The 23,533-nt window shown below is 35.4% G+C and overlaps 1 protein-coding gene across 1 annotated transcript; it reads left to right on the forward strand.

The window, feature by feature from the left end:
- The first annotated feature begins 6 nt into the window (after window positions 1-6).
- Window positions 7-23,248, forward strand: usp21 (ubiquitin specific peptidase 21). The gene is made up of 13 exons (XM_051660151.1): window positions 7-771; window positions 1,728-1,920; window positions 2,355-2,408; window positions 2,509-2,626; window positions 17,297-17,411; window positions 17,968-18,090; window positions 18,178-18,242; window positions 19,377-19,480; window positions 19,580-19,666; window positions 19,761-19,839; window positions 21,219-21,326; window positions 21,494-21,608; window positions 22,038-23,248. The coding sequence occupies exons 2-13, from the start codon at window positions 1,765-1,767 to the stop codon at window positions 22,126-22,128; spliced, it is 1,215 nt and encodes a 404-aa protein (XP_051516111.1). The 5' UTR covers window positions 7-771; window positions 1,728-1,764; the 3' UTR covers window positions 22,129-23,248.
- Window positions 23,249-23,533: the final 285 nt, after the last annotated feature.

Genomic DNA, 23,533 nt, shown 5'->3' on the forward strand with positions numbered 1-23,533 from the left:
CATATAGGCCTAAAACTCTAAATTCCTTGTTCCTTTCCTTTCCATCCCATGTGGTTAATACAAAAGAAAATTGGTGCAATCGAAACGGTAACTAATATTATACAGTATGTGGCTTTTTATTGGACTTTGGCAGCATTAGATCTACTGGTACTTAAAGTTTTTGAAGAAATAACCTCAATGTGTAGCCTTAACATGCTTTTGTTTGCCATTTTTCCACATTTGACGATTTCCTGGGGCATTTATAAACTGTATTCGCTCTTATTTCCCCCTACAATGCATAATGGTGACCGTTTTGTTTTCAATAAACTGACAACTTCCAGGAATATGGACCTATTACGTTTTCAGACAGAATGAGGTTGAGAATATCATCTGTAAACAAGTTTGCTTAACAAAGAGTAAGACTGCTTATCAACATAATTATTTATGCTGCGTACTTGCACAGTAATTATTCATAATATGTGCTCCAATTGCAGTTTAATATCCTGGCAGTGAATGGCTTTTAGACACTTTCACCTCTCAGTGTCAAAGCTGTTCTTAAGCACAGGCGAAGACATGGCTAAATATAGAAGGTCCTAAAAGGAGTGAGAAAAGATTAGCAATGATTAAAGCCTGTTCGCAAACAGCGACAGGACAGCCTGGTGAACTGCAAGTGCAATGAGAGGAAACTAAAGGTTTTGTTATAAATTACAAAACTGTACTGATGTGTAGATGAACCAAAACACGGCACTTTTTGATCTTCAATCAGAAAATTAGTGAGGATTTCTAAGACCGGTGAGTACACATTTTTTTGTTCTTATGAAAGTTTCCTTTTCAAAAATTAAAAGTTTAACAAATTAATTTTTTTTATATGCTTATTTTCTGCAATGTCAATGTTCTTATTTTATTTTTATCTTACACTGGTTTTAAATGATAAAACAATAGATCAAAATTAAAACAAAAAGTATTTGGGCACTTTATGGCTGTCAAAGTTAGTGGAACTTAATGTTAAAAGGTTTTGTCAGTTTACCTAAAAATGTGTTTCATGAGGTAACATCTTAATTAACTGGTTTTATACAAGTAAAAAGTATAAAATAAAATAAAAAAGCTATAGAAATTCTAATGGTTTCCACAACTAATGCCATTCTGAGTGTATTGTATTTTGGGCCATAGTCCGTTAGGATTTAATGGTTTGTATTGGTTTCTATTACAGATATGTATTGGACTCTAATGGTGTTCACAAGACATAACGATGCCATCAATATGAAGCCAAAACATTGCCATTATAGTTTCCAGTAAAACAAATACAATTATAACCATTTAAACCATTAGATTTCCTTTGATTGTTTCTATTGTTTTTTTTAAGCAGGGATACAGTATGACTTAATAAACATGACATGTAACACAAATAAAGTAATTTTTCTGGGTTAGATCATGTAGAAATAGCTTCTTATGGTAACAACTATGCATATCCACTTTTCCATATTGTGAACTTGAATGTGATACAATCACACTATGTAGCTATGAGTACCAATAGCAAGATTGTGCTGTACAAAGAAAAGTAAAAATCTGAAAGAAAAAACAAAGTCTAGCATCATGTTTGCAGAAGCCACTTGGTTTGCTATTTTATCTTGTGCAATGAATTCCAAACATTTGTGACTCATACTGTACAAACGTAGCTTAAGCTTTCAAATATGGTTTGTAGATCCTTAAATAATGGATAGAGGCTACAGATAATATTTAATTTACAGGTTAATTGGTGGGGTTGCATGCCACACAGAGGAGGTAATGCCAAGAGCTGAATCCACTGCCATGGACAACTCGTGTCAGGCCTTGTGCCGCACTTTAGTCACTCAAAATGGCCTGCAGCCTGAGAACATGGACATCTCACAGTCTGTACTATACACGTCCATCATGGGACTACTGCTGGTGACAGACAAGGAGGTGAGACAGTGCTGTGGTATTTAGACAATCCATCTAGTGGATTATGATATTACTGTCCCTGTGTTAGTATGTTTTGATACATACAGTATAGGGAGACAAGCATTATACGCCTATTCCTATCAACTCTTATATTCTGGATATAAATGGCTTAGAGTGTCTTCAGACCAAATATAATGTATTAAATTATTCTATATATTAAAAAGAGTAAAAGGCATGTGTTTTGACATGTTTGTGCTCCTCACTCCTCCTCCAGTGAGTTTGTATGTCTGATCAGTCATGAGTATCTTCCTACCCTGCTGTAATTGGATTACAGCTCTATAAATGGACACTCAGTTACTGCATACAGGGACAGTAAATGGCAATCCTGGTAATTGTAATGGTAATTGAGGAAGTCACACTAACAATTATTTGCTGTCATATTTTTCACTCTACAGAGAGAGCTCCAACTGGGCAGTGGACAAGTTGGACTGTGTAACGTTGGAAATACTGTAAATGAGTTTTGGTGCTTATTTATGCAAGATAAAATAATATTCACTTTTTCTTTCTGAAGTATATTTCTCTCATATGTATGTTTTGATTCCTTTATAGTGTTTCCTCAATGCTATTGTGCAGTGTCTCTCCCACACTCACAGTCTTCGGGACTACTGTCTGATGAAAGCGTACCTTCAGGACAGTCACTCCAACCAAGAGCCTGTTCTTATGAATGGTGGGTGCTAGATCCTAGTAAACATTATTTATTAGGCATATAATGGATCAGTAGATCAAAAAACAGAAGATTTTGTTATTGTTCCTTTGAAGTTTAAATTTAAATTTGTAAACATTGCTCTCAAGTTTCTTTACATATGAAAAAAAAAAAGCTGACGGTTGTTCTTGTTGCATAGCAACATTCTTCTAGCGGAAGGATGGCATTTAATGATTTTATTTTAAATATATAAAATTTTAATGAACACTTGGGTCCTTCCTCTTTTTAATATGTGGTAACCATTTCATAAAAGCAGTAAGGTACTCATGGCTGTGCCATATTGTGAATATATCCACTTCTCGTCATGCCTAACACCCTTCAGGCGTGACTATATTCACAGTATAGCACGGCCTCTCGTACCTTATTGCTTAAATATTTGTTCACTTTAATAGTGAACATAAACTACCAATGAACAATTGGTTAATGTCAATGTAAAACTATACTAATAATTTGTTTTAACATTAAAAGTTGAAAATGTAAACATTAATTATTGCATATGAACTTACATGAGCTAACAATGAACAATAGTGTTTTGATAAATTAAAATTAACCAAGACAATTAAAAAGGGACTAAAAACAAAATATTTTTCATTTCGGTTCATTCTGAGCAAAAACTGTTTTTGTTTTTTTTCCGTTCCAGTTCGAAAGTTCTGTAGCCTCCTTTCCAAAAGGTTACCGGTTAGAACAAAATAAAAGAACGGTTAATAACGTTCTTTTTAAAATAACAGTACTCTGCGCTAAGAGGTGGGTGAAATACCAGTTGTTGTGTTGCCAGATCTCACAAAAGAAAAAGCAATGTGGTCTGGAAAAACAACCCCAATATAAGACACTTGCCTCACCAAAATAAGCAATATTTTTTTTCTGTGTGGTGGATTTATCAGCATTGAAATCATAAGCAAACAGTTAATTAACAGTAAAGTATAATTTTTATTAAAGATCTGCTTCTCAGTCAAAGCCCAGCAGCACTGAATCTGTTAATGCATCATATAGAAGAATAATTCAGTGACGACTTGGAAACAACTGAAATTTACTTTTTACCTCTAATGTTTTCCCAACACACTCTCATGGCGAAATCGTCAGGATTCGTACAACTTTTCTAAATTTGGCCAGTTCGTATGATATCGTGTGACTGCACTCGTTTGAATCCCTATGACTTTCACTACAGCCAATGACGTCGTACGAGTTTATGCGAATAACACTGTGCAAGACCATATGAAACAGCCAACTTATAAATTATGTACGAATTTTCATGAGATCGGGTTGGTTTTTCTTGTATCTGGATTAACCTTGCATGTATATGTAGTAATTATACATACGTACATTCTCTTCCATTTGCATAGACATAGAAACGTACAATATTGACGTACTGACAGCATCTAAACGTCATCATTTTACGTATTAACACCTACAGAAACGTATAAATGTTTACGTGTACTGTTTGAATGGATTCATATTTTATAATTCATAGAATTAATCTGTTAATTACATTTCATTTATAATCAATGAGATTAGTTAAATGCCATCACATTTATTTAATGCAGTTCACATAATAATATGACATTTTAATGGTTTCATTTAGTTCTGTGTGATTTCTGCTGCCCTATATAACGTTTTAAAGGATTATATCATTTTAACCAAGACTAAACTTTAAAATGTTAAAATGAATAAAAACTCTGTAATCGTTTAATCATTTATTAAGCATTTAATTTTACTTTCGTTTGCCATGGGACACAAAAATGTCAGAATATGCCAAAAAAACAAAAACCACAAAAAGCACTATAAAACAATAATAAAATGAATCCATAAATTTGTTAGCTATAATCCAAATCTTCAGACTGATTTCTGTGAAGAACAGACCCAAATTCAAGCCATTTATTCAACGACCTCCATCTCCATCCACCGCAGCGCCGTTGCGCCCGCTGTAACCATAAACCCACATTGGTTTTCAAAATTCAAAAATTGCTGCCTCAAGCATTACGACCAGCAGTGATGTCGAATGCTCATTGGCTCTCAAGTGTCTCGTGACCGTTTAAGATGTATGTTTGAATGAGGTATCACAGCACCATTATGGAGTGCATCAGGAGAAGATTTACAGCGATTAATAGTTTAAATTCTACTCTCCACCTCACACAATGCTATTGTATGCCATCAGGGAGCACATCGGATGCAGCGCATCACCCTTTAAACTACTTTAGTACTGAATTTAGCAATTTATCTGAATAAATTATTGTGATTAAATGTATCTGCCTGTTACGTGTTTTATATGCTTAATAAATGGTTAGATTTAGGAGTAGGTGTGGGATTATATATATAAATTAATATACAACAGTAATGTCGGTCCTCGAATCTGATTGGGCGAGAGACGTTCCATGAGCACTGATGGTCTTACACCATCAGCACTCGGACGCTTCACTGTGTCTATCACTCCGCTTGTGTTCGTGCCATTCTAAACTAAAGTGAAAGAGCAGTGCAGATGTGTTAAGAGCTACTGTTTGTGTCTTTTGACATGTTTTTTTTTCTTTACATTACATATGTTAGCCAGCAGGTGGTGGCAAAAGATCATTTTTGTGTGTAATATGAGCCAGTTAGGTGACGTGAAGTGAATCGCCATCAGCCAGTGTTTACACACAACAGCTCTATGTGATCACTTGTAATACTACTACACTACTAAAGCTAGGAAATAGCTTTAAACAGCTTTTCTGAAGTTACATTTTTGAATTACAAACGAAGGCTTGGACGCATCATTTGGTTTGAACCAGAAATGGCAGATTCTGACCCGTTGCGTAAGAAAGTAGTTCCATGTACAAATGCGTTTTTATGACCGTACTCAGTCTTTCCCATTTTTTTTTTTTTTTTTTTTTTAACTTGTTCATTGAACTGTTGTATATAAGCAATATCACACTCGCAATCGTGCTATGGCCCTAAATCAGCATGGCCGAATTACAGCAGTGATGATGTAGGGCCATATCGCACTCTTGCTCATGATATTGCTTAAATATATTGTAACAAAAATTATTGCTACTGTATCTACTTTTTACATGTTTTTATATTGTTGAAATGTGGTTATATTTAGAGGTTTGGATAGGGTGTGTAATCCAGGGAGGCTAGCAGTTAGCAAGCTAGCTTTGAAAGCATAGAGCCCGCCCTCGCTTCAGAGGTATCTCCAAAGTCACGCCTCCTCTATCACACAGTGTTAATTCTGCTTTTAGCACGCTCTTGATCCAGACGTTTTTTCGTTGTAGAAGTTTCTAACATGGTTTTTCTTTTCTTGTTTCCTTTTACTGGTGGTTCAGGAGGAACATACGGTAGCTTCGGTTCCCCTTCCATTCTCGCGCTCACTCTGCACAGCATCAAGAAACCCGCGCTGATGACGTATGATTGTCTGCGCAAACAAGTTGCGTGGCGGTATGCAAATTTAGATTGACAGACAGGAAGGACATCCTGTCATTACATTCGGACCGAATGCAATGATTGGTCGATCATTTTTTAGTCCTGTCCCTTCCACAGAAGATATATATATATTTTTTTTACATTAAGGGTACGTTTACACGACAACGATGTACTAAAAACTGAAAAGTTTTTCTTTTGCGTTTTGGAAAAGTTTCGCGTACAGACGACAACGTTGTCAAAACAATCCCCATTCACACGGATCCGCCAAAACGACTACAAACGTTGTATTATGCATGCCAGGCCAGTAGTTGGCGATGTCACTTTGTAAAGAAACACTGTGCGCCTGCGCACATAAGCATTCTTCCACAGAGCGGTGAATACAAACAATGAAGATGGCGATCGCTGGTCGTAGTAGTGATGCAGTAAATCTACACTTTGCTGGAGAAGCGTCAGTAAACTCAAAATCTTGAGCAGCACAAACACAGTCCTGTAGTCCGCCACTGTAGTTTTGAATGTCTCGCGCGCATGCCTATAGACTGAACATGTAATACGCGTGCACATGACGTCATCGTTTTCACAAATTCGCGTTTTTGTGTGTTTACACAGAGACGATAATGGAATCGTTTTCAAAAACTTGCACTTTGAAACCCTTTTTCAAAAGTTTGCGTTTTCAGGCCCCAAAACGCCGTTGTCGTGTAAACGAACAGCCAAAACACATAAAAACGTTTCTGTTTTTAGTTGAAAACGTTGTCGTGTAAATGGCCCCTTAGACCAATTAAATTATTGATTGCTATCAGGATCAAATCAAATCAAATCACTTTATTGTCACACAATAAAGTGATGTTAAGAGACTTTCAACCAGTATTAAAAAATAAAAATAAAAAATAAAAAAAATTCTGGAAAAGATTGCACACCCTAGCTTTAAGGGATCTAAAATATCTATAAAACAGTAAAATTACAAATATATTTATAATCGATTAGTTTATTCAGATATATTTGTAATGGATTTGTCAATATTTTACGTTTCTAAAGCTGTAAATATGTAAAGAATTTTACTTTTTAGATGCTTTCAAACGCCCGTTCGTTTTAGTGTCTATCCAAACTTACAAACATGTACATTTAAATGTAACAAATATTAACTTACAAATAGCTACGTATATTAATGAGATGAGGCTGGCGTAGGGCATCATTTTGCCAGCACAGGTGTTGTGTCGAAGTCTGTTTCCCCCTAGCCCCGCCCCTGTCCGAACGGCGAAGGATGCGCGCGATCTCAAAAAGCTCGCCCCCGATATGCTGTGCTCGTACCACTGAGGTACTACGGAGAGCGCAAAGGCTCAAAACTAGATTTTTAACTAGTTTTATCTGTAGAATGTTGTATTCTAGAAGTGAAAGGCAAATTCATGACTGTCTAGTTATATCTTGAAAACGGGGTAACAGAACCTGTTTGTTGCGTTTTTATGCCTACAGTTTTTTCTATCAATAAATAATATTATATTTGAGAGAGTTTCCATTGTGAATACTGTAGACTTTTGGAATAAATGTGTGCTCACTCACATAACTGTACAATAACTGGACATACTGATCATATTTCTCTTTTTTTCCCTTTAGCCCAGCTTTTTATTTTTTTATTTTTTAGAAATGCAATTGCGTGATTTGGCCACAAGAGAGCTCCGTTGTCCACTTTAGTCCAGCTGTTTAGAGTTAATTAAATCTGATGGTTTTCTGTCCCAACAAGTACACTTTCACCGCTATTTACTGAGAAAAGCTCAAAAGAAATTGTAGATAAAAAAATAACATCACAAGTTTTTTTAGGGTTTATGTTTGTCTTAAAACCACCCCCATTATAGCTGAGAACGTTACTGTCAGATCCTGTTGTACTGTGTTCCTGTTGAATTATTTCAGGCAACATGAAGTGTAGTTCCAAAGATTTACTGTGATAAATCCTTTGGCTTCATGAAAAATTATCAAGAGTAAAAGGAATTGTTGCGCTCAAACGAGACTTGTAACTTCAGGTGCGTAGAGACAACAACAAAAACAAAAGTATCAAAAATCCACAAGAGAAGTTGTCCGCACACTGATTGAGAAACAGACTAGAAAATTCTATCACAAATAAAATTCAAATATTTTAGACTTGCTTAGTGAAAAAGTGAAAAATATAAGTTAAAAACAGACCAGCGAACAAACGTTTCAGCCCATAGCTTTCTTCAGTGCTCACCAGACAAACAACAACTCATCCCTTTTGTAGAGACATGATTACAGATTGAGACCAGCACAGGCCTGTCCCATGAAGCCGGTTTCGGTGGCTAGCCAGGTAATTTTTAGTTTAGTTTGCCTCAACCCCGGGTTTTAGGTACCATGGAAGTTGGTCGGCTTTTAGCGGTGTTCGTCGCCATAGCAATTTACGCTACACGGTTAACCTGTTCCGGAACAGGTTTCATTCTGGATTACAGATCGCTAACAGATGCTGAACCAATCAGCTGTGAGTAAAATGACACCTCTGACGCAATCAAGTCACGCCCCCGTGTCTCTTAAAGTACACTTTACAAATACAATCTGAGAAATCCACAAAATCGACTCTTCATGATCAGTTATTGATTTGAGAATATAAATGTAGATTTTCAGCAATCAGCAGTGTTGTATTTTATTTAAAATTTAATTGCTTTTCATTTACCCTCTTTAGCCGTAGCAAAAAATATCTTTGAAAATATAAACATACTATATTAGGCAGTCTATAAAACAGCCAGTAAAATGGATTAATACCTGCAAAAAAAATAATCGTTTTTAAAATATTAAAAGCTCAAGATTGCTATGGAAAGGGGTGAATGCCACCCAACCCCCTTCTTTCTTTCATGGACTCGAGATGAACGTACAGAATTTTACTTGAAGTTGTAATAATATAAGCAATAAGTAATATAAGCAGTACACAAAATACGTCTTTTATAAAAAGAACAAAAACATCTTATTATTGCATACCAATTTTTTGCATACAGTATTCCAAGTGCTCACTTTTTAATTAATCAATAGTAGCCTTTTTTATGCTTTTTAATTTTTCTTTTTTTTTTCTTTTCTTTTTCTTTCTTTCTTTCTTTTTTTTTTTTTACTAAAGACAATGTACAAATTGTACATCAAGAAAGAGAAATAATAAAAAAAATATATATTTTGAATAACCATATCAAATAACCGTTCACAACATATTTAACATAAATAACATGCGTAATTCATTAATTTACATGTTATATTTTATTTCAAATAAAGTGGAAAGAAGTTAAGGCATCACCACCTTTTTAAAAAATATTAAATGAGATAGGACATCATACCTCATATTTTAACTAATTTTGATTCAAAAATCAAGAATCTGAAGGAAACAATCTATCTAAATTAATTAATAATATTTTTAAGCAAATCCCATTTATGTTCACGTTTCAGACTTTTATTATTAATTTTAAATGTTACTTTCTCCATTTGGTATATTTCTGAAATCTCTCCATCTTTGAAATTGTGGGGGTTCTGGTTTAAGCCAATGTTTTGTAATCTGTTTCAAAGCTGCTATTCTGATTACTCTAAATATATTTTGTTCAGTTTTATTTCTTAAGGACAATGGCATTTTACCCAAAATAAGGTTTTCTGGATATATTTCTATTGTGCAGTTAAATAATGAATTAACCTGTCTAATCACTTCATTCCAATAAGTTGTCAATTTAGAGCACTCTAAACTGTAATGAGCCTTTTTTTCCCCCACAATTTCTCCAACAATTCCCTTTTACCATGCTATTATATTTACTTTTAATAACAGTTGTTATAAAAAATCTCATTTGTATCTTCCAAGCATATTCCCTCCAAACACTGGATTGAGTGATGTGGAATGTATTATATGATATTTCTTCCAGTCTTGCTGACTAATTTTTATTTTTAATTAATCCTCCCTCCTACATATAATTTTATTAAGAGTGTCTTTTATATCTCTTTCAAGTGCACTCTTTAAAATTCCTAACATTTTTATTGGATTATTTTGTATTGTATGTATCAGTTAAATAATTTATTAATGGATGCATTTCCCTTTTTCTTTATTTTACTTTAACATCTGTTAATAAATATCTTTTTACCTGTAAATAATTAAGAAATTGTGAATTTGGAAGCTCATACTTTTTTGCTAGGTTTGAAAAGGTATCTATTCCTTTATCAGTGAATAGTTGGTGATATCTTTTCAGACCTCTTTCTGCCCAAGACTTAAATCTATTATCTAATCTATTTGACATGAAATCAGGATCTTTAGCAATTTCTTGTAAATTAACTATATATAATATACACTACTGTTCAAAAGTTTAGGGTCACTTACTCATTCTTTATTTATTTATTTAGTTATTTATTTTACATTTTAGAATAGGAGTAAAGTCATCACAACTATGGATTAACATAAATGGAACTATGGGAATTATGTTGTGACTAAAAAAATCCTAAATAAATCAAAACTATGTTATATTTTAGCATCTTCAGAGTGGCCACACTTTGCCTAGAATTTGCAGACATGAACTCTTGACATTTTCTCAACCAACTTCTTGAGGTATCACCCTGGGATGATTTTTAAACAGTACTGAAGGAGTTCCCATCTATGTTGGGCACTTAGTGGCTGCTTTTCTTAATTATTCGGTCCAAGTCATCCATTTCAAAAACTTTTTTTTTTTTTTTTTTAATAAAATTGTAGTTTTATAATGAATTAAATTAATATGTTGGCACAAATATTTTTTGTCTACAAAACTAATTTCAAACATTTAAGCATACGCCTTCAGATCAAACATTTTTTAAGATCATGAGAAACATTTCAGTCAAGTGTTTCAAAACTTTTGAATGGTAGTGTATATATATATATATATTTCAATTAAAATGTTGTATTGATTCATAGATATATAACAAAGAAAAACACAACATATATACATTGAATCAACATTTAACATTTAACCCCCACTATTACCCCTCCCCAATCACCAACCCTGCCCTGACCCCCAACGAACACCACTGTGGTCACATATTAGAATACACACACACACACACACACACACAAAAAGAAAACAAAAAAAGAAAATATAATAATCATACATAATTAAAACGAAACTTCTCTCTCCACAGCTCCTCCCTGAGAGTCCCCCCAAAACGCTAAATAATTGCCCCATTTCCAATCAAACAAATCTCACAACCCCAGCCTTCTACTTGACACCTCATCGAAAGCTGCCACCCTCTCTATCTCCGCACACCACTCCAGAAATGAGGGCACTCCATCTGACTTCCATCCCCTTAAAATAACCTGCCTACCAATCATAACACTGGTCAGAACCCAATTTTTTATGTGTTTATCCCCCATATTGATGACCGCCCCACCTCCCAAAATACAGAGTCTGGGGCAAAATGAAACCCGAGTGCCCAACACATCATATCATATATAAACTCTGAACCTCCAACCAAAATTCTTGGATCTTAACATGCCACCAAAAACATGGGTTGTCTCTCCATCTTCTGATTGGCGTCGCCAGCAGGTGGGTGTGTCTTTAAGACCAAGCCTATACAATCTAGAGGGGGTCCAATAGACTCTATGTAAAATCTTAAATTGCATAAGGCGAACCCTTACATCTCTAGATGCAGATTTGACATTTTTTAGAATCATAGCCCACTCTCCTTCCTCCAATACCAAGTTTAAATCTTTCTCCCATAATCTATTGATAGAAGTTAAAGCTCCATCCCCCAGACTCTGAATTAGCAGGGAGTAATACACTTTTCCAAAAGTAGTAATCACCTCTCCCAGAGTATCTGCCGCTTTAGGGGGGTGTACGCTACTCCCAAATACAATATAGTGCAGGTGGCGCAGCTGTAAATACCTATAGATTTGAGATCTGGGAATCTTAAAATGTTGAACCAAATTTTCAAAAGATCTCAACACTTCACTCTCATATAGGTCACCGAGTTTAGTAACCCCCCCCCACAATCCACTCTGACCAGCAGAAAGGGGACTTATTAATACATAATTTGGGGTTCAGCCATATGCTCGAGGCAACATTTAAATAAATGTCCGAATTAAACACTCTGGACACTTTTGTCCATACCGAGTGTAAATGCTAAATAACGGGGGTTAGTTTAATAGAAAGGCTTTGCAATGGCGAAATAGGGGCAAGAACTTCCTGTTCAATACAAACCAGGTGGAAGCAACCAATGAGCCAAATATCTGAGACTGAATGCATAATAATGAAACAAAATCTTGGGTAGGCCTAACCCACCTTTGTCAATTGGTCTATGCGATTTACTGAAATGTAATCTGGGACGTTTACCATTCCAAATGAAGGACTTCGCTATACTATCAAACTGCTTGAAATAAGAGAGGGGGACATCTACAGGGAGAGATTGTAGCAGATATTTACATTTTGGAATACAATTCATTTTAATAACATTAACCTTCCCAATCATAGATAAATGTAATGAAGCCCACCTGCCCACATAACTAACTAAATCAGACAAATTTGCTGAACTATATATTTCTTAATTTTACTATTTTTCTTTTTTTCTAACCAAATTCTAAAAGTACTATTAATACAAATATTATCTATTGATTTAAATTTGTTGCTTTGTTTGGGTAGGAACAGGGATATACTAATAGGTTCCCCCATTTGATAAATTTCCATCTTCCTCCATTTCACTTTAGATTCTTCATTCATCCAAATCAATATAGGTTGAATTTGGGAAGCTAAATTTATTAATTTATTAAATTTGGGAATTGTAGTCCTCCAAGCCTTTTTGACAACTTAAGAATTTTTAGACTAATTCTAGGTTTCCTATTATCCCACATATATTTACAAAGTAGTTTATTCCATTGTCTAAAACACTTTTTGATATACTAACTGGTAGATTTTGAAAAAGGAAAATAAACGTAGGAAGAATATTCATCTTTGTACTCTCTATTCGTTGTGTAACCAATAGTAGCCTATATTTATTTGTAATAGTTTTGAATGATATATAAAGTTTTTAATTCAAATAAATATAAAAGCTTTTATATTTTAAATAAATTCAAGCTGTTAAAATTAATAAGCCTGTGTGTTCTTGTTGTGGGCCTATATGAATTCACTTACACATTGATATACCAGCTGTTTTATATATTATTCTTTTTTATCACATTAAGAATTTGTTTGCAGCAGTCCTCTTCTCGTAGCAGCCGCTGTTTCTTCTTGTTGTATAAATGTCTTTAATTTTACAGTTATCACTTGTACTGTGTAAATCATGTGTTTTAAGTCTTCATGATTTCATGCTGAATGCTTGAGTAGTGTAAATGCATTTTAATTTTTGTATATTTTTAAAACAATGACTTGTGCACAGTTTAAATTAATTTAAATCTTATTTTCATAATCATAAGCTTTCAGCAGAGAGGTAAATCCCGCTGAGTCTCTCGTGAGAAGTGAATCACGTTCTCTCACACGATTGGTTGTGCGCTGCAAATGTCACTCATTCATGTGCACAAGCGCATAATCTATTCTTAATGTCAGGATAGAAGCCTGAGTTGACAGAGAAAGTTGATGAGCTGTATCATGATACCAGTTAAACCTGATTGGATTGAATTTATCAACCTGAAACCAGTCAGGTTCATTCAGTGAAATTCATGGTACAGGCCTCTGAGCTTAATGATGAAACTCTGAAGGTAGCAACACTAAATTACAGAGACTTCAGCAAAGTTTAAACAAAAGAAGCACAGAAATAAGAAACAAAAAACAACGTATACAAGTCTTGTTTGAGTGCAACAATTCCTTCTACTCACCTGATGTTTTATTGTTTACTGCTCCACCAAAAGCTTTCAGCTTACAAAATGTTGCCCTTTGCTGAAATTAGCCAGATCACAGACTCTAAAGCAACAACTTTCACCTATAACCTTGCAGAATATACTTTTTCCTAAAAATGAGACCAGTATTCTACATTCAGAGACTATTTAGAACTCCATGAATCACTACAAACATTTTCTACAAAAAGAGTTTTTTTTTTACGCTCCATGGCACAACCCTCTGTGAATACTGGAGAGTGAATACCAAGAGGCCTTAGGATACAAAAGTCCCCCACAATTGGTGGTGAAGATCCTGAATTCTGTAAGAGATGGTGTGAAATTATGAACAAGGCCTCATTAGACCTTACCCTTCTAGTTGTTTAATTTACACAGAAGGAACTGAAGAAGTTAAAGAAGAAACTGCTGAAACTAAAGCTTTAATAATTTAATCTCACAGTGAAACAGACTTCAAACAACAAGCAGAACTTCTGAACTCATCCTTGGTGGAATTCAAGAGAGATCTGCAACAGAAGAAGATACGAAAATTCCGTAGGGACACCATAGATTACAAGGAGAATAGAGCCACTACGGAAGGTCTGTTTCAAAGACGAAATCCTCCATACCTCTGCATCTAGTGGCGACAGCGATGGTGATTTTTTTTAGTAGATCATTCAAACGACACAGACAACTGCATCGAAGAGGACCCACCATGGCAAGAGGAAGGGCATCACAATCAACTCGGAAAAGGGGAACTTGTCAAAGGACAATTTGATCTTCAGTCTCACCGGCCAGGAATTACATCCTCATGAAGTAAGCCTTTTGAACAAAGGTCTTATCTTTGTTCCAACTAGAACTGCTGATCCTTTTGTCACTAAAATTGAACTGTTTACATTTTTCCAGACTCTAAGATTAAAATGTTTCTATAAACATACCAAAACAGATCAATCAAATTCTTATAATTATAGTAGCCGTGAGATATTTAAGCCCAAAAGCACTTTCTGTCCTTCCGTTCCAAAACCTTCAATTGATACATTCTGTAGGCTAGTGGAAAGAGATATTGATGGGTTAACTGACTGTTCTCCCCAAAACAGGAAGTCTATTTTGACAACATCTGAAAAAGGAGCTGTTGACAAATTGTATAGAGATAAAGATATTGTGATGAAACCTGCAAATAAAGGAGGTGGTTTGGTGATTTTGCCTAGAGTTCTCTATAATCAGGAGGTTCTTCGACAATTACAAAATACAACCTACTGTAGAGTTCTTCCATCAGATCTCACTATACAGTTTCAAAAAGAGATTGAGACATTTCTAAAGACCGTACACTCTCGTTCATTGATCTCTGATAAAGAACTACAGTATCGTGTCAATCGCTCTTCTACCAAGCCTGCTTTCTATATCTTGCCCAAAATCCATAAAGATTTGGTTAATCCACCTGGATGACCTATAGTGAAGGGTAATAATAGTCCCACAGAGCCACTTTCCAATTTTATTGATTTTGTTTTGAGACCTTAGTCACATCTCTTCCCAGCTATCTTAGAGACACAGCAGACTTCCTTCAGTGTTTGTCAGCTATTATGAATATAGATGAAGATGTCATACTTGCTACTATGGATGTCACTTCATATACAAACATTCCCTATACAGAGGACCTTTTGGCACTTTGACATTTTCTTGATCTACGTACTGTTGATTATGGCCTGCCTACTGAGCTCATTATAGATATGGCAGGACTTGTATTATCAAAGAATTATTTTTTATTTGGGAATAAGTTCTATTTGCAAATTGAAGGTACAGCCATGGGTGCCACCATGGCCCCTATCTTGGCTATCTTGAAGACAAATATATCTTGGAAAAACAATCCTTTCTCAGAGAATAACATTTTGTTTAAGAGATACATTGATAACTGTTTTGTAATTTGTAAAGGCCCAGCGACAGATTTTGAAGCATTTGCTCTATACATGAACTGCCTAAGACCATCCATCAAGTTTACACATCATATTGGTACCATAGATGTCAACTTATACTAGTGGATACTAGTATCTCCGTTATTAATGGGTGCATTGTGTCCTCCCTATCTAGAAAGGAAACTGCAAAAAACAGTCTCTTACATGCCAAGAGTGCTCATCCTACCTCTCTGTTGTGGGGTCTACCTTAGAGCCAATTCACAAGACTTTACAGTATTTGTTCTGACACAGATGACTTTGAAGCCAAAGCGCAGACCTTATATAGGGACTACAGGTCACATGGATATCCTACCAATTTGCTGGATACTGCACTCAATAGAGTTCGTTCTTCAAACATATCAGAAGCCACTAATTCGTTCTCTAAGAACAAAAAAATTATCTTGTATTTTTAAATCTACATACAGTCCTTTGAGTTCTGAGATAAAAAAGGTTATTAATAACCACTGGCACATTATTCAAAGCGACAGTCAGTTAATGGGTTTGGTTACTGACCCCCTCTCTGTGTCTACTCTAGGAGCTGCAATAAAAGCGACAAATTGGTGCATGCCGATGCCTCCATCTTCTCCTCTACAACCCTCACCAATGCCCAGAGAAACTTTCCATGTAACAACTGTATTTCCTGTTCTCACTACATTAAATGTAAAGTTTTTACACATCCATGTGCATCCAAAACGTATATATAATAATCTGTCCATGTCCCCTGTTATATATTGACAAAACAAAATGTGCATTATGCACGAGAATTATTGAACACATGAGTGCCATCAGGAGGCAAGATGACACATCTCCTATTTTTTACCATTTTAAATCTGCTAATCATTCTTCTTCAGATTTGAAGTTCCTGGGCATTGAGAGGGTCCTTCCTCATAGGAGAGGGGGGATTGAGACAATAAATTATTACAGAGTAATTTCTTTGTGTTTGATGTAATTTCTTGTGGTATTGTTTGTTTAATTTCTTCTGGATTTTTTTTTTCTCGTACTACTTTTGTTGAAACTATGGGCTGAAACGTTTGTTCGCTGGTCTGTTTTTAACTTACACTTTGCACTTTTTCACTAAGCAAGTCTAAAATATTTTTTTTAAATTTTTGATAGTTGACTTTTTCTAGTCTGTTTCTCATTCAGTGTGCAGACAACTTCTCTTGTGGATTTTGGATTTTTTTTTTTAAATTAGCAAAATGGAATTAACGGGTTACGAGAATTTTAAAATAAAGCTTTTACTCTGGAACAATTGATAATCAATTTGTTAATGTTTTCAGTTACGTTCTGCAAAAAATTTGTTCGTTTTTGGTTTTCGTTCCTTGAACCATTTTTAGTTCCTGTTATTATGTGCTGTGACTGTTCTTTGTTAGTTCATGATATGATTGCATTAACTAATGTTAACAAATACAAACTTATTGCAAAGTTTTACCATTAAATTAAACTTTAATTTTAAAATGTACAATTCAGTACAATGTAATAAGCATAATGTTTTTGTTAATGACTTTTTTGTAGAATTCTCTAATGTTTTGGCTGGCCTGTGGGAATGTGATGGCGGGGAAACCACAGTGAACCCTGGGAAGTTTTATCGTGTATTTAAAGAAGCAGTGCCTTACTTTAGTGGATATAGGTGTGTGCAATACTAATATATTTGTCATATTTGTATTCCTTAATTACATTGTACAACTTTAAGATTGGTCTCTGATTAGCCCAGTATGTGAAATATACTGCATGTTTGTGTATTAAAAATGCACTTAGTGTTTTTTTTTCTTATTAATTTTTTTTTTTTTTCCTAAAGAAATTAATAGTAATTTGAAATGTATGTTAAATCATGAGCACTTACATGAGATGAAGACTCCATTCATATCAGCAACCTTATGAAAGCTGTTTTATTCTACATGGAGAGGGTCCCCTCATGGGGGCTGCCATGTTAGAATAACATGACCAGTCGAATACTACTCATTTTCACTCATGGATTAAATGGATTAAATGAGTGACAGCTGAATAGTACATTTCTACAATGGCATCAGTAGCTAAAAACTATTGTGCCCCTTGGTGTCAATGTAAGTCCAAGACAACATAAACAAAAAACTACTGAGTGCACCTTTAACTTTTGTCAATATTATTTGCAATTGCTATGTAGCATGTTATAATCAAATAATCTAGACATTTTCTCACATACACAGTCAGCAAGACGCTCAGGAGTTCTTAAGATTCCTTCTGGACAGGCTACATACAGAAATTAACCGCCGATCATCCAAACGTCCTGCAGTTATTGAAATTAAGGAACCAACATACTCACGATTCAGGTACTAAGAAGACACAGTGCCTGAGAGGAACAAACTAAGTTTGAGTCATTCAGAACCTCCTAATCACTTATTTGATCTCTCCTGCAGGATTTCAGAGGAGGCTTTTGCCATGTGGCAAAGACATCTTGACCGGGATGATAGTAAGATTGTTGGTAAGCATTAATGGATGGCTGCTGTGTTTAATCTTAAATGCTGTGCTGTGTTTAAACCATGGAGAAATCTTTTATCCCCTACATCCCTAAGAGCTTAAAAAGATTTCAAGACAGTTGTTAAATTGTATAACTGTTTAGTTATACCTGTATATAGGTACAAACTGAATCTGTGTCTGCAGAATTCGCCAGAATTTGAACACCTGTTGTTCACTGAATTCTGCACCATGTGTGCTTGCTTATAGTTTCTTATAATAACTGCATTTGAAAGGGATTGAAATGCAATGTGAATAATGTTGTTTAAATAAAAAGTATCCTTTAAACATGCTTTCAGCTACTAAAAAGAGTACGGTCTGAGCTCTGTTTAAAATGTTATACCAAATATACAGAATTTCCCCACAATCAGCATAGAAAATCTGAAAAAGTGTGCAGATTCTGTGTTGACCTGTTTTATTTATTTATTTATTTATTTATTATTATTATTATTATTATTATTACTATTATATTTTTATATGCTATACTATATCTTTTATATATTATACTGTTATATCTCACAATTTCTTTTTTTCTTTTGGAAACCACTCTCCAGATCATAATGATGTTGTATATGGTTGTTTACATTTACATTTAGTCATTTAGCAGAGCATTTTAGTTTATTTAGCACTCAGTAATCTTTTTCCCATTAAAAAAATTACTTCTAAAGAAATGTATTTTAATTTTGAAACCTATGTATAAAATCATGACTCACATGGAATGAAGACTCCATTCATATCAGTAACCTTATAAAAGCTGTTTTGTTCTACATGGAGAGGGTCCCCTCATGGGGGCTGCCATTTTAGAATCACATGACCAGCCGAATACTACTCGCTTTATCTCAGTAACCGCCCTGTTATCTGACACTGTTACTAGTGAATTAACTTAATCATGGCTGACTGTGTGACTGACTACACTTAAGTCAGTGAATAAATCGTAAATTGTCAAAAGTGAATAGCAGTGGCATATGACATAACTGGTTGTTTGTGTTGCACCACTCGATGCCTGGTCCTTGCAGATCATGATGTGTTGTCTTTGTTGCATATTTTAAACTCATTGCCAATCTAAATTTGTGTTCAGATATCTTTCTCATCTATGTCATAGATTTATTCTCTGGTCAGTTGCGCAGCTCCTTGCACTGTTCTGTCTGCTCCCATTACTCCAACACCTTTGATGTGTTTTGTGACCTGTCACTCCCCATCCCGAAGGTAACACTCTCTATTTCTTTTACAGCTGCTTTGGAACAATATGTATTTAATTGTGTGTGTGGAGAATGTGTCATTTTCTTTTTTTTTTTTATGTTGCAGAAGAGTGATTATGGCCGAATTGTTAAACTTAGAGAGTGTCTTGACCTCTTCTCACAAGAGGAAAAACTTGATAAAGAAAACTCACCGGTAGGTGAATAGCATGGCCCATGTTTGTTTTCGGTTTAGTTTCATGTAAAATGGCTATTTAAATGGATACCTGTGGAAATTGTTTGTGTCCTAGATGTGTGAGCGGTGTAATCGTCGCACTGACAGCACAAAAAGACTAACCATCCAAAGGTTCCCAAGAATCCTCGTGATACGTATCCTTTTCGATTATACAGTGCTGTATAATCACACTGATAATTAATTGTGGTGTGGAAGCTGTGAGTATAATGTTTGGGATTCACGCTGGTAATACAAGGGCTGCAGGCAGGGCTGTTTTTGAGCATAGATAAGCTAAATCTTCTTGGAGGCCCCTGTAAAGATGACATACAAAATGGCTATTTACAAGGAATTTGTTTACTCAAATCCCCAGCTGCCTTTGATGCACATACATATTTCAGTATGGCACCTGAAAATAATGCAGACAAGACAAATTTGGATGGCTGACTCATCTACTGTCTGATTACCATCAGCTAGCTAACTAACTAACTGAAACGAAGATAGCATTGAGTCTGTGAGGTAATCTTGGCTAGCTACACTACGTCCAATGTTACACCTTAGTTATATAGCTAGCATAAATGTCTGAAAACATGTAGGCTACATTTGAAAAACAGGACAAAACTGCAAAACGTTAGCTAACTAACTGTTGCAATTTAATGCATGACAACGAACAAACACCATCTAGCCAAGTAGCTGGCTTACATTTATTCCTTACCAGTGGTCTGGCTGTGTTTCTTATACTCTTCCTTTTTTCGTTTTTCTGCTCCTGACTTGTAGGTGCACTTTATGAAGATGAAAAACCCTGTGTGCCTGTCACATCTACCTACTCTCTCCTTGCAGTTACATTCTCCCTTCCTCGGGCCACAAGGGGGCCCCCTATAACTGTCTAACTGAGCCATGACAGCTGCCTTAGTCTTACTTGAAGCTCTTGGTATATTAAAAAATAAGGTTAAAGATTTTAAAAACTTGTGGGGCCCCCCTGGTGGCTCGGGGGCCCTAAGCAGGTGCTTTCACTGCTTATAGCTAGAAACGGCCCTGGCTGCAGGCTCGAACCCTATATTAAAAGGAGTAAGACGCTTGATAAAGAGCGACTGTCACAAAAAAAAAAAACTCCCCAATTTGGAATGCCCAATTCCTAATGTGCTCTAAGTCCTTGTGGTGGCATAGTGACTCACCTCAATCCAGGTGGAGGAGGACGAATCTCAGTTGCCTCCGCATCTGAGACCGTCAATCCACGCATCTTATCACGTGGCTTGTTGAGCACGTTACCGCGGAGACATAGCGCGTGTGGAGGCTTCATGCTATTCTCCATGGCATCCACGCACAACTCGCCACGTGCCCCACCGAGAGCGAGAACTACACATTATAGCGACCACAAGGAGGTTACCCTATGTGACTCTACCTTCCCTAGCAACTGGGCCAATTTGATTTCTTAGGATATCTGGCTGGAACTCATTTGTTTTTCAGTTAAAAAGTAGGCCTACTTGCTTTGCTAAAGGTTCATGCTTGTTAACATAGACTTAACTTGCCACCTCAGACTTAAATCGATTCACCACATCAAGGTACTCCATCTGTAAAAGCACAGTGTCTGTCTCCTTTCCCTTGATGGGGCTGGATCTGGGGCCATTTGGACCTGTTGATTGTGGTGAGCTGTTTAACTCTAGTGTATAATGACCCACAAGTCTCAAAAGAAGTCACATGTTAACAATTGAATAAATGATTACATTTGTTTTATGTACTAACTTTATACATCAAGTTTTACTATTGTTTTGTTTTGAAGTGTATGCAATATGGCTACATGTTTCTTTTCAGGTCCTGTGCTGTATGATCTGTATGCAGTGTGCAATCATTCAGGCACAGTAAATATGGGTCACTATACGGCTGCATGTCGAGAGGAGGAGGGCTGGTGCTTCTACAATGACTCCTGGTGCGTGGAGCTTTAATCTGACATCTTCTAGGCAATAAAAGGATGATTGGTGTCATTGCATTACAGTTAAGTGTAATATTACAATAATCAGTGTGCTCTAGAGTTGCTAAGGGGAAATATGATGGATTGGAAAATGTCAAATGTTGTATCATGTACTTTGAATTGAGTGGGAATCATTGACTTTAAAAATCTATTTCTGAGCCTAACACATGAGATGCTGTAGTCTCCATTTTGTTATTCAGCCTAACACAAGACACAATAATGGCAATGTGCTCATATTAAAGATCATGTGAAATAAGTTTATTGAAGAAAAAAAAAACATACAGTATCTGTGCTCAATGATATTGGGAATTTTATAATGAAGGATCAGCATTTAATATCTATAGCAGATGACAATGTTTGACCATTAATGCTCTGTTTTTCTCACAGTGTAAACGCAATATCAGAGGAGAAGCTTCAGTCCAATCAGGCATATGTTCTCTTCTATGAGCTGAAAAGCTGCAGTATCAGCAGGAAATGAGTACCAAAGACACCAGTTTTTACAAACAACTTAACATTATTTGGCAGTCTTCAGATGCCACTGAAAAAAATCAACTTTCACTTTGATAATTGGGCTATGTTGATGTTGAGAGAGTCCTAATAAGCAAGTCTTGTAATTGTATTTCATTTGACCAATGTTATTTTTTTTTCTACTATTAACAATGTGTTTTTGATAAAATTGTGCTCAGAAACATATTTTTCAGCCATTGCATTTTAGACAACAAAAAACAAAGATCTGTAGAACTTGTTGTTTGCAAAATTGTTATGCTTTTTCTTATCCTCATTGCAATTAAAGTGTAAATGTGGATAATGTGGTTAACTGAGAATGGGGAAAACGGAGCTTAATTGAACATTAGTAGCCTACAATTGGTGGATAAGGTCAAACTTTTGTCTGATTGTGTGAGCATGTGACTATTTTATGTCTGGCATAATTTTTAAATGGCAACTATTTTATTTTTAACTCCACAGAATTTGGCAGTCATTTGCAGTATGCTGTATTTTACTTCAGGCATCCCACATGCTGTGTAATATGCTTAAATTAATATTTTATACATCTGACTCTAGTTAACTTATTTGCCCGGATTACAACAGACCTGAGGTTGTCAAATAAGGGGGATTTTTATAGTAATATAATAAAATCATATTATTGTAAATTAAAATACACATCATTACATACTCAATTAGAAATGAAAATACTTTTATGATCATATAAAATGTTTGTTCGTATGTTACTGCCATTTATCTATCCATATGATTAATTTGAGCAAACAGCACCATCTGCTGGCTAAATGTGATACTTTAAATCCTGTTCGCAAAAGGAACCCTCTGTCTGGATAAAATCTCGCGAGATTAGCATGCTACTTTCATACATTAGGCTTGTACGAGATGCCAAACGCCTCGCCTTGTAAGCAGACGAGAGCAGACGACTGCAGTCAGGGGAGGAGTGAAATAAAAGCTGTCAAGTCGGACATTTCTCACTTCTCGTAGTGGATCAGACATCTACGAGTTCACAGGCAGATATCGCGGGATTCACGTTCATACGCTGTTGCTGATAAAGTGGATAATTTCTGTTGCTTTAAAATGAAAATAAATATGATGAAAAAGACACTCAATGTACCTGTTGTTTGATTTAGCCAATAAGACGTGTCTTTTTAATAAAGACACGTATTTTAGATTTTTCAGAAATATAATAAATACACATATCCCATACAGAGATCGCACTGTCAGAGTGTTGGGAATATTCACAGATAATTTATACACATAAAAACATGACATTAGAGATACAAAAAAATAAATCAAACATTTTAGAAGATAACGTCTTGAAGCTGTGTCGTCAGCCAGTCATTTCCCATCGTGCACAGCTCGGAAAAATCAACTGCGGCCGC

This window comes from Myxocyprinus asiaticus, chromosome 28 (assembly GCF_019703515.2).
Source record: "Myxocyprinus asiaticus isolate MX2 ecotype Aquarium Trade chromosome 28, UBuf_Myxa_2, whole genome shotgun sequence".
Taxonomy (NCBI): domain Eukaryota; kingdom Metazoa; phylum Chordata; class Actinopteri; order Cypriniformes; family Catostomidae; genus Myxocyprinus; species Myxocyprinus asiaticus.

Bases quoted from the DNA above. Each gene is read 5' to 3' on its own strand.
- usp21 (XM_051660151.1), top strand. From the start codon at position 1,765: ATGCCAAGAGCTGAATCCACTGCCATGGACAACTCGTGTCAGGCCTTG. The intron at 21,327-21,493 runs GTGAGCTGTTTA...GTTTCTTTTCAG, and splicing joins ATTTGGACCTGTTGATTGTG to GTCCTGTGCTGTATGATCTG. The intron at 21,609-22,037 runs GTGCGTGGAGCT...TTTTTCTCACAG, and splicing joins TGCTTCTACAATGACTCCTG to TGTAAACGCAATATCAGAGG.